Source organism: Xenopus laevis, chromosome 5S, assembly GCF_017654675.1.
Source record: "Xenopus laevis strain J_2021 chromosome 5S, Xenopus_laevis_v10.1, whole genome shotgun sequence".
Taxonomy (NCBI): Eukaryota; Metazoa; Chordata; class Amphibia; order Anura; family Pipidae; genus Xenopus; species Xenopus laevis.
Genome location: NC_054380.1, coordinates 92,778,134 through 92,790,905, shown reverse-complemented (window position 1 = coordinate 92,790,905; position 12,772 = coordinate 92,778,134). Strand labels below are relative to the sequence as shown.

The 12,772-nt window shown below is 36.4% G+C and overlaps 1 protein-coding gene across 4 annotated transcripts in view; it reads right to left on the bottom strand.

Annotated features, from left to right (window-relative positions):
- The window catches only part of acap2.S (rfGAP with coiled-coil, ankyrin repeat and PH domains 2 S homeolog), a 59,610-nt gene that overhangs the window by 28,902 nt on the left and 17,936 nt on the right, over positions 1-12,772 (bottom strand). For 2 of the 4 annotated variants that reach the window (XM_041563972.1, XM_041563970.1), the window contains exons 7-11: positions 11,920-11,964; positions 6,966-7,061; positions 5,441-5,515; positions 3,371-3,483; positions 3,055-3,075 (exon numbers count right to left, since the gene is read on the bottom strand). In XM_041563972.1, the coding sequence (XP_041419906.1) occupies positions 3,055-3,075; positions 3,371-3,483; positions 5,441-5,515; positions 6,966-7,061; positions 11,920-11,964 (350 nt within the window). 4 annotated transcript variants of the gene reach the window in all.

Sequence of the window (12,772 nt, the reverse complement as noted above, 5' to 3'; positions counted from 1 at the left end):
TCCTTAAGCCTGTTCACAAGGGCTTCTTCACATCACATGAGAATATATCCATCGACAGCATTCCAATTTTCATTAAAACCGCCTTTATTGTTTGCAAAGCATTGCATAGCAGTATAGCAACATAGTGCAACGTTTCGAGTGGCACTCCACTCCATGCTTGATAAAGAGTGGAGTGCCACTCGAAACGTTGCACTATGTTGCTATACGGCTATGCAATGCTTTGCAAACAATAAAGGCGGTTTTAATGAAAATTGGAGTGCTGTCGATGGATATATTCTCATGAGCATTCTGGATAACAGGTGCCATTCCTGTACTTGACAGATGTAAATCATGATGAGTACCAATCTACACTGCATCTTCACTGTAATCCTGGAAATTACAAATATCCTGTTAAGTGTTTCACTAGTTCTGGCACCCTACAGTAACCTGTAAATATGTATCAGTCACTGGGAGAAACCTATAGATGAGGCTATGGGGCAAATTCATTAAAGCGTCAAGCGCCTAATGCTAGCGCAAATTCGCCAGCGTGACGTCATTTCGTTACTTCGCCGATTCACTAACGGGTACTGGCGTAAATTCGCTTGCGAAGTGGACCTACTCTAGCGCTACTTCGCACCCTTACGCCAGGCGATCTATGGCGAAGGGACGTAATTACGCTAATTCACTAACTTGCGCATTTTACTGAACGTTACCTCTTGCGCCAGACTTGCCTTTGCCACCTCAGACCAGGCAAAGTGCAATAGAGTAGATAGGGATTGCTTCAAAAAAAGTTGAGATTTTTTTCTAAGTCCCAAAAAACGCTGGTGTCTTTTCCTTTTTTAAGGGTGATGAAAAAGATTGTACATTTTTTTGGGGGTACCCTCCTTCCCCCCTACATTTCCTAACATATGGCACCTAAACTATACAGTGGCCACATGTGTAGGGCAAAATAAGAACTCTATTTTATTTTATGAAGCTTTCCCAGGCTTGTGTAGTGTAATGTATTTGCTGCTACATATACGTCCATTGTACTTTAACTTGGCGCCGTATGCAAATTAGGCTTCGCTAGCGTAACTTCACTTTCCTTGACGAATTAACACTAGTACAAATTCGCTACCGTTCGCCTCCCTGAGCGCAACTTTGGATTTTAGTGAATTAGCGATGCCCTGGCAAAACTTCATCTGGCGAAGTGCGGAGAAGCCTGCGCTAGCGCAACTCCGCAGGTTAGTGAATTTGCCCCTATCTTGCCTGCTCTTCCCTGTTTTAGATTATATCCTTGTTGGTGAGTGTACTCATTGACTCAATATGAATTGCCTATACAACCTTAAAGTAACATACAAATATAAAAGAGATGCAACAATTACTATGACAAGAGAAGAATTGTTTATTAGAAATGGACAATAAAGTGCTAATGATTGGTAAGAAAAATACTACAGCTAAGGAAGGAGTGTTTAAGCGACAAGGTCGATTTTTCCCCCCAATACAATATAAGGAGCTGTTAAACAAACAGTCACAGCAAGCAAATAAAGAGCGGAATCAAAAGGTAGAAAAACATGCAATGGAAAAAATCTCTGGAGATACAGCAAATGTGCTTTCCAGTTTTCCCTTACTTGAATGTGTACAGCTTACCATTAACAGTGCAATCAATAAGTCTTATATATATATATATATATATATATATATATATATATATATATATATATATATATATATATTAATGCTTTTGGTACAGAGAGGTGATAGTATTAGTACCTATTCAGTTAAAAACAGGAATGCCAAACTGATTACCCTCCAGCTGTTGGATGCAACAATTCCCCATACTTCTTCGTAAGATGTGTTGCAGTTTACAGCATTTTGAGAAGCTAGTGTGCCATTCTTGACTTGAAATATTTAGCAAATCATGCATAAGATAGTCCATCTGCACTTTGTATCCTTTTTTAGAGACCTTGCCTAAAAAAAGGCAATGATATTTATGGCACATGTAGCAATTTAGTTTTTATAGTGGAGCTATCGTGAAAATGAAATTTTAATATAAGCTTCATCATACTGAAGTAAGAAACTTTCTAAATACAATCAATTAGAAATTCTGCATTGTTTATGAAATAATCAAGTTTATCTTCACAATCCCTTTTCAGCATCTGTTTCTCTTCATTCTGTCTTCATGCTGCAGATGGGTGTCAGATATTCACTGACAGTTAAGGTCCCCATAGACGCGACGATTCTTCTTCTTTGGTGAACGACCGATTTCAGTGCAGTCCGACCAATCCGTCAAATTATTGTGCGGTTAGTGGCATTCGAACGATAGAATGTATCTTATGGGGGGGGCTTCCGTTCCCAACAAATGAATTAGAGCTCACTCAAATAACTGATTCTACTACAAAGACAATCTAACAAAGTAACTGCCTTTTGCACAAATCCTGCATGTAGAGAGACATGAAGTCTGGTGATTTGAGTGAGCTCTAATTCATCTGTTAGGAAAGGAAGCCCCCCTATAGATATATTGTCCATAACCATCAATCAGTATCTGACACCCAACTCCTGCATGAAGAGAGAATGAAGAGAAACAGATGCTGAAAGAGGAATAGTAAATATAGACTTCATTATTTCAGAAACGGTACAGAATTTTTAATTGATTATATTTAGAAACCTTCTTATTTCAGTGTGCTGAAGCATAGATTACATTTTTATTTTCAGGATAGTTCCCCTTTAAAGTGGGACCATTGTGGAAGCTGTCCAAGCGATCATTATCGTGGGATATGCTTTGACATTAATAAAAGCAATTAGTGCTGTGACAAGCACAACAAATTGCTAAGTGTGCCATAAACTGAAAGATTAACAACACCTGAAACTGTAGTTTCTTCAGAATGTTAGCAAAACTATTTCACTTGTATGTTTCTAGATTTAGGGAAAATTGGGGGACTTAATGTACTCTGTAAAGTAATCAAGCTTCTACCATCCCCTGCAGTAGCCGATACGAGATATGTCCATTGCAAGTAATCAAAATTAATGGGTTAATATGGAGAAGAGCACGTGCCACAAGAAGTCATTGGAGGTTACAAGGAGGCTGGTTGATACCTGGTGTGGTCTGGCTTTTTCCTGTCGTGTAAAAAAATGGGTCAGGATTAAAACATACTAGAAAGGAGGAGAAGGAATGAAAAGGCAAAACGAAAGTAGCAGCAGAATATGACATATGGTGGCAGCAAAAGAAATGTTTTCAGCCTTCTACTGGTAATATGCATATTAAGTAGTGTTCTTATCCCTTTGTTTAGTTTGAAAGGGCATTCCTTGAAAGGTGTTACTTGCTGAGCAGAATGGAGTGTTCACTTGAGCTTCCAAATAAATAACTGCATTCTAGTGTAGGGTGCAATTGGGGAATAAAGACAAGTGTTACCTGTTCCACGTTTTGAAGGCATTGCTGGCTCGTTTAAAGAGGTATCCTTCCATAACAATGCCACTGGTTGTATCAACATTACAATCAAGTTTGGGGTCATCATCAGCAAAATCCTAAAACAGACAGAAAACATATTGAAGAAACAGGACTGGACAGAAATAAAATTATTTTCATGAAAATACATCCACAAATACATTAGTCTTTATTAAGAGAGCTCCTAGTGGTTTTTCATAAAGTCCCAATTCTTTGAGATACATAATATGAGCAATGTTTTGGCTCAGGTTTACATTATGAAAATTAAAGCATTCACTTAATACTCAGCATGTGTTTTTATCATCATTGAAAAGTATGGCTCCTAAGGGCAGGTATATGGAGCAGAGTTGTAATCAGCCAAAAAACTGCAAAAGCAGGCAACTTCTGCTCCGTCTACCTGTACTCGAGTGAAAGCTGTAAACGGACATGTGGAGCCAACGCTTCAGCCTTAAAGGGTAAGGAAAGGCTACAACTAAGTAAGCTTTATCAGAAAGGTCTATATAAATACACCAACAAACCCTCAAAATAATGCTGCTCTGAGTCCTCTGTCAAAAGAAATACAGCATTTCTTTCCTTCTATTGTGTACACATGGACTTCTGTATCAGACTTCCTGTTTTCAGCTTAAACCTCCAGGCCTCGGCATGAGCATGCTCAGTTTGATCCTTACCCCCTCCCTCCTCCCCTCCCTGATGTAATCTGAGCCTAGAGCTATGAGAGAACAGGGAGAGACTCTGGCAGGAAGTGATGTCACATCAAGCTAATAGTATGGCAGCTGCTATCCTATATGTATTTTAATCCTACAGCAGTCACAATCACAACATTCTTGCCACACTGTTTATAACGGAATTGGCCATTTCTCTCATGTTGGGCAAGGATAATATTATGCTTACTTGATACATTTAAAACAAATCACTCCATGCATGGCTCTGTGGTTGAAAGCAGATATAGCATATAACAAGTAATGGGAAGATACAATACTAGAACAATTCTACAGTAAGAATTCTATAACATTAATATGAAACACTTACCTTTGTTTAAAATCCCTAACTTGATACCAAATTGATAGGCAGTTGGAGAAATATACAGAGATATGGGGGACACGGATTCTTAATAAGAGAGAATTTTACCCTCTTATGAGTTGGAACAGGGCAATGGGCAGAGTTCATTTTATTAGAGAATATGTGAGTCTGATATCTAGGCTTTATGACAATAGCTTGCAGTTAAGGTAAAAGTTGTGAGAGAATGGTATACCTCATACACATAGTGGATTGATTCTGTTTATTTGCTTTCTTCTTATCTTTTTCTTTCCCTTTTCTTTTTCCTTCTTTTCTTCCTTTCCATTTTATTGTACCTTTTCCCTTGTAAAGCAATGTACAGTACTATGCATTCATGTGTTGTGCACTACGATGTTATTGTAAACAATCATATGGGAAAGGTGAAAAATGTTTGAAATAAAAAGAAAGTTGACAAAAAAAAATATCCCTAACCCACCCTCAATGAAAGAGTAACCAACATATATCTACCACTATCCAACAACAATATTTCCAATAAGAAGCCTTTGTTTTACGGCCACATTATTGTTACAAGCTGTTTCCTCTCACACACTGGTCAGTTCACAGTGTGTGATATACATACCAAATTAACCACAAATTGAATAAAGCATATGCCAGGTAGGAAAAGAAAGCTTTAAGAGTATAACTGCATTTTTTTAATATAGGCACACAAAACCTCATTTAGGTTAAGAACTTAAGAAGTTTCATTGCTTTTATATTATTCTGAATGACAATGCTATGGTATATTTAATTTACAGAGTCTTAGTAATCAAATATAAATTGTGCTGTGGATCAAATTAATAATTTAGTATATTACTATTTATTTGCAAACGGTCATTGATTGGAAAGCCAACACTACCAGGAGACTTATATCATGTTTCTCAGTACTAAAGCTTTGTGGAGAAGGTCAATTAACTGAAAAGACAGCAAGCTTCTTGTAAACTGATGCAACATTATCGTAAAACCGGTCATGCTTTACTATACCTTTTGCTGAATTGTTGAGTGTTTAATTTCCATAACTCTTTTCTCCTTTGCAGCATCACCAACAAGATTATCTAACTGTTAAAAAAATACAATCACATTAAGAAGCTCCTAGTCCAAAAACATCAAAGCAATTATTATTTAAAGGAAAAGTAACCCCTATATACAAACCCCCCCTACAGTCTATTACATAGAAAAAGTATTCTGTCTAAAAACCCTTCTCTCCCTTATGATCCTTTTCATGTCTCTTTGTCAACACGGAGCATGCACAGTTGAAATTTATCACAGACAAGCTCCAACCACACATGCTCCAATGGGGGGGGGCTATGGAGGGCAGATGGGGGTTGTAGTAGGGGGTGTAATTCTCCTTTAAAAGGAAGAAAAGTGCTCTGATGACCAGGAGAAATGTGTCACACACAAACACAAAAAACACTGCCAAAAAGCAGCCTCTCATCTCTTGACCATCATTTTATGAATAAGTTAGAAAATGTGGTCACTTAATTATCCAAATGTGCAGGGTTTTCTGGATAAGACATCATGGAGCAGCATACAAATAAACATTTTAACTTGTTGACATCAGCAAGGGCAAATCAATCAAAAACAATTTTTTTTTTTCAAAGATTTCTGATTCTGCTAGATGAAGTTTTCTGGATATTAGATTCTGTTACACCTCTAAACATCTACACCACAGGTAAGGAGTATGCTGAGATGGGGTAGAGCGAGAGAAAATTTTGTGAGCAGACTTTACTTCAAAACATTACCTGAAATTCTGTGCTGAAATCCATTTACCAAAAGGGAAAATAGTTTTTTTTTTTTAATATTTAACTTACTTTACTTGTTTATGCTACTCTCAGCTGCTTTATTTATCTTATTAATGTAAAAGTGTATAAATGCTGTATTTTATCATTTACAGGTGCTGTCTGACAAAATCAAAGCAGATTATTTGCCATAGAAATGATTTGCCATATTTGCCATAGGAAAAGGTGAGCATTTTGATATACATCAGGCACAGTTTGAGAGAGTGAACAAAGGTCTGATGTAACTGGTTTACTAACGGCATATGGTGCAGTAAAGAAGATGTCCATGAATCTGGGAAGGAACAAATAAAGAAAGGGGTCCAAGACATGGAAAAGGCAAACATGGGGCACAATCCTCAAGAAGAAAAAAAACATTTACGATGTAAAGAATCTAGAAATTATTCTGTAAAAAATCTAGGTATGGCATTGTTTCTGGAGAGATGAAAAACTTTTACAAAGCAGCAGGGAAACCGTTATATAAATGAAATGAGTGGGATCATTGCACATAATGGCACTAGTGATTTTTATCCCCATTTCATTTTATCCCTTATCTGTCCTTCGCTACATGATTCACTGTTCAAGATGGAAATCAATCCCGAATGGATCAAAGGTAATTTATTTACAATGAACTAAACTGTCTGACAAATTGCTGCAAAACATTATAATTATATTTGCTCTGTTTTGTTTGCCAAATTCAAGTTTTGGCAAATGAAAGAGTATATAGCATTTACCTGTACACCCAGATCCTTCATATATGGCTCCAGCTCACTGAAAAGATCATAGCCCTGATGGAAGAAGGTCAGGTGGGCATACATGAAGGATAACATCTAAGAATAAACAGAAGTACTCTATTAGACATACAATGCAGAAATACAATGCAAGTTTTTATATATTATTATTAGGGTTTGAAAAAATGCTTCTGACCAATTCAAATAACCATTATGAATAAAAAGATACTTTACAAATTCTCATGCTTATTCCTTATCTGCATACGTTTCCTGCTCTCCTAAACAAAAAGCAGCGACAAACAGAAATCATGTACATTCAGTGAGAAAAAAAAAAAAGCTAAAGAATGTCACAAACCCATTCTCAGGTCTTAGAGCCCTTGAAAAATGAGCCAAAGCAGCCTCTTCCTATGCTGCAGTAGCACATCCCCCAGCACATAGAGAAATGCAGACACAAACCAACATAGACACATCATTCTGCATGCCAGAAAGTGGAAAAGAAATCGATGTCTTCTCTTCACACATCAAGTGTGTGTGTGTATATATTTTTATATTTATATATATATATATATATATATATATATATAAAAGAAACAGATCTGGTGCACAGCAATAACAAGAAGCAATGCCTGTGTGCTGGTCCTATGTCCATAGTACATGTATCAACGAAAAAATAGCCGCACCAACAGGACTTTCATGAAAAACAAATAGTGTTTTTATTCAACGTTTCAGCCCCGTACTCGGGCCGTCCTCAGGAAGTGTAAATCCCTGTTCCCCAAACCCAACATTTAAACATTTACAGTTGGCGCCAAATAACGTCCAGTAGTGACGTTCTGTCTGGGCGTCTGATGTAATCAATGACGTGTACAAGAGTGACGTGTGCTAACGTTAGTGTCATTTAACTTTAAATTAGCGATAAGTGAAAACATATATATGAAACTCTTAGGTGATTAGAAGTGGAGTCCCATCTTATATCCAATGTGCCTCGTGTACAGAAATGTGTAATTTGGTGTCCCATAAGTAGATGATGGTTTTTGATCTACTTATGGGACACCAAATTACACATTTCTGTACACGAGGCACATTGGATATAAGATGGGACTCCACTTCTAATCACCTAAGAGTTTCATATATATGTTTTCACTTATCGCTAATTTAAAGTTAAATGACACTAACGTTAGCACACGTCACTCTTGTACACGTCATTGATTACATCAGACGCCCAGACAGAACGTCACTACTGGACGTTATTTGGCGCCAACTGTAAATGTTTAAATGTTGGGTTTGGGGAACAGGGATTTACACTTCCTGAGGACGGCCCGAGTACGGGGCTGAAACGTTGAATAAGAACACTATTTGTTTTTCATGAAAGTCCTGTTGGTGCGGCTATTTTTTCGTTGATACACATATATATATATATATATATATATATATAGCCAATTCTTAGCAGTCGCACTCTAATCCGGACTCGATTAGATTCGGGTGCAGGGTCAAAAGCTTTACATATAAAATGGAGTGCGGGTCTTTTCAACAATTTTATATGTAAAGCTTTTGACCCTGCACCCGAATCGAATTTATATATATATATATATATATATATATATATATATATATATATATATATATATATATATATATATATATATATATATATATAAATAATGCAGGGATTGACAGCACTCCAAGGAAATACATCAAGTCAATAATTCAAATGAAAGTTGAGATTTATTGGTGATCCAACGTTTCGGCTCCGCACAGAAGCCTTCGTCAGGTAAAGACGAAGGCTTCTGTGCGGAGCCGAAACGTTGGATCACCAATAAATCTCCACTTTCATTTGAATATTGACTTGATGTATTTCCTTGGAGTGCTGTGTCTACATACTTCTCGGACTAGCACCCAGGTTGCTGCATACTAATGGGGGGGTGGGTGGGTGGGTGGGGGGTGTGTGTGTGTGTGTGTGTGTGTGTGTGTGTGTGTGTGTGTGTGTGTGTGTGTGTGTGTGTGTGTGTGTGTGTGTGTGTGTGTGTGTGTGTGTGTGTGTGTGTGTGTGTGTGTGTGTGTGTGTGTGTGTGTGTGTGTGTGTGTGTGTGTGTGTGTGTGTGTGTGTGTGTGTGTGTGTGTGTGTGTGTGTGTGTGTGTGTGTGTGTGTGTGTCCTTTCTCAAAGTAATACAGGTGAAAGCAAACACTATTTATAGGTGTAGGGGCAGGAAAAGGGTCGTGGATGCCATCATGATAATGAGACAAGTGAAACAACAACAACAAAAAAAAAAAACAAAGTGATGTGGGGAAAAAATAATAAACTATAAACCACTAAAGTAAAAGACTTCACAAATTAAGAATTCAAAAGTAAACCAAAAATATAACAACTAAACATTGTTATAAATAATAAGTCAATCGTAATTCATGATTGCAAAATCTCACTTCAAAATGTATACATTATATAAAAGTACAAAAGTGCTTATAAAACACTGGCAAAAAGACATCATAAAAACCTGAGTGGGAGATAAGCGGAACAAACAAACAAAACTAATATCAAGTACATTGGAGAATAGCTATTCTCCAATGTACTTGATATTAGTTTTGTTTGTTTGTTCCGCTTATCTCCCACTCAGGTTTTTATGATGTCTTTTTGCCAGTGTTTTATAAGCACTTTTGTACTTTTATATAATGTATACATTTTGAAGTGAGATTACATTCAGAGACCCACTGTATTATCTGTCAACAGGAAGCACAGTACTGCAACTACGGATTAATTTATGCAGCACCCAAATTGTGTCAGTCCATATACAGACAAATGGGGCACAATGGTGGTTGCTAGGGAAGGTTGTACTTAGCAACGCATCAGATATTACAGGACAAGTAAAAAAAATAAACAGAAGATAAACATAAGCATGGAGGAACAGACCATATACTTGGATGTAGAAAGGACAAAGCTAAAAAACAGAACGTAGGACATAACAAGAGAAAAATAAATAAAATAAAAACCAAGAGGAAGGTCATAATAAAGGAACAAGCTGGAAAGTCTAACCCACAGTATTGCGTCTATTGGTTAATTTATGCAGCACCAAATCCAAAAAAAAATCAACAATTGTGTCGGTCCGTATAGATGATAAAAATCATTTTAAAAAAAATTGGATTATTTTTATAAAATGAAGTCTATGGGAGACAAGCTTTCCGTAATTCTGAGCTTTCTGGATAACAGTTTCCACAGAATGGATCCCATACCTGTAACGGCTAATTCATGCTTCCTTTAATTTATTTTGCAGCACTACTCCTCACTCTGAAGATGGTGCCATCACCAGCAAGATCTGTACAAAGACCCAGACTTACTAGAGAGCAGTAAGAGAGCAGTAAGAACCGTTACTTTATTTAGTGCTTAGCGTTTAAGGAACAGTAACACCAAAAAATTAAGTGTTTTTAAAGTAATTAAAATATTATGTAGGGTTGCCCTGCACAGGTAAAACTTGTTTGTTTGCTTTAGAAACACTACTATAGTTCATACAAACAAGCTGCTAAGTAGCAATGGCGGTAATTGAAAAAAGGCTATATGGCACAGGATAAATAATGGATAACAGATAACATGTTCTACGGAGCTTATCTGCTGTATAACTTGAGCCTTTTCTCCTTTGAATAGCTGCCCCCTTGGCTACACAACAGCCTATTTATATAAACAATAGCAGTGTTTCTGAAACAAACATAGCAGTTTTACTAGTGCTGGGCAACATAGCAGTTTTACTAGTGCTGGGCAACATAGCATTATATTTCTATTACTTTTTTACAATTTCATTTTTTGTTGTTACTGGTCCTTTAATATCTCCGAGATAATAACATTGGAAGCAATTTTACAATAAAAAAAAATGAAAGCTCAGACCAGGTATTATACAAGGAGAATCTTTTTCCTTGAAAAAAAAAATGCTATCTTTGTGCACTCACAGATAGATGATTGACAGACAAAATTCCAGACAGGAATAGATTGCACTATATAGACTGGGTTTGAATAAAGTTTTAATCATTTTTTTTACTTCATTCTAAAGGGATTTTAAGAAAACTTGCAATTAGTCTATATTTGTGATTATAGAATGATTAAAATTTTAAGTTAAGCAAGTCATAGCGAATTTCAAATTCAGCTTCCCTTTTACACCTTTCCAAATAAATAATTTTATAGTCTGCTAGCAAAACTCCAAAGGTAATCAGATGGCACTCACACAGCAAAATGTGCTTATAATTTGTGGTTTAATCAGATCTCTGCACATTCTGCAGAGATCTGATTAAACCACAAATTATAACCACATTTTGCTGTGTGAGTGCCATCTGACTACCTTTGGAGTATTGTTATGTATATGGAACTGTTGAGCAGCAAAGTTCCCAGATAGAGCACCACAGAACGACATCCACCGAGTTTGGATTTTATTAAAAGTGCTAGTAAAACTCCCCTGATGTCACCTGGCCAAAATATGCTATCTGATCCCTTATCTTTAGTGGCAATTTCTGTTGTTAGACATCCACTCACTCCAGCCTTTATACATTACATTTTAGCCTAACTAACTATATTAGAAACATTTTTTATTTTGCACAGTCTATCTATTTATCCAGTTTTTACACTGAACTGTTCCTTGTCTCATAAAAAAAGTAACAATAGCAATAAAATTGTAGCCTCACAACAGTTTTTCAAGGACAACTGTAAATAGGCAAAAGACAGGGACAATGAAACAAAGATAATAAAATCAAAGACCGCTTAAAAGGTTCCTAAGAATTGGACAGTTTGCAGTGACGCCTAACAGCTCTTGTTCTTTAGAATAGGACACTGTTCCTGGCTGCCTTTGGCAACACTGTGGTAAACAATGGAACAATACTACAAATTAAGTGCACATATATGAAGCTAAATAATATACTTTGTTTTAAAATACAAAAGATACAGCATGGGAAATCCCCCAACCAGTCTATGCCGTGTATACTTACAGACTTTAAAATTTCAGACCTTCGTTTTGATTGGAGTACATTAATCTAGGATAAAAATAAATTTAAATGTTAAAAAAAAAGGAAGCCTGGAGTCAATGCCCTTAAAAACTGAAATAAAACCTTAATATTTTAAAACATTATCAGAACATTTTATCCATTTAGTTAATCCATGGCTATTAAGAATTATTCAACAAACTGCAGCTGATGCTAAATTTCATTTCATAAATAAGCTTTATATTTTCCTTTTAGATTTACATTGTTCATGAGAGTGCAAAACAGATGCATTTAAGGTGTTGCTCATCTCTGCATTAACTTTAAGTACTATGTACAATAGAAAGTGATATACTGAGACAATTTGCAATTGGTTTTTATTTATTATATGCGATTTTGAGTCATTTATCTTTTTGTTCAGCAGCTTTCCAGTTTGCAATTTCTGCATTCTGGTTGCTAAGATCCAAATTACCCTAGCAACCATGCATTGATTTGAATAAGAGACTGGAATATGAATAGGAGAGGGCCTAAATAGAAACATGAGTAATAAAAAGTAATAATAACAATACATTTGTATCCTTAAAGTGCATGGGTTGAGGTATATTAATATATATATATCTTATTGATATAAACTTACAAATGGCGAGCCAGGCAGGAGTCGAACCTACAAATGCCGGACTCCCTATTACATCTTAAACAATTTTGGGGAAGCCAGTTTCCCCATGCAATGTAGTTTCACCGGGCTAAGGTATGTTTGATGCAGGATTTTGAAGTGTACAAGCCTATCCCATGCTCTAACATCCCTGCGTGGTGTCCGCTACTTCTTCCCACTCCTCCTCATCCAAGGGAGGTGTAATAGCTT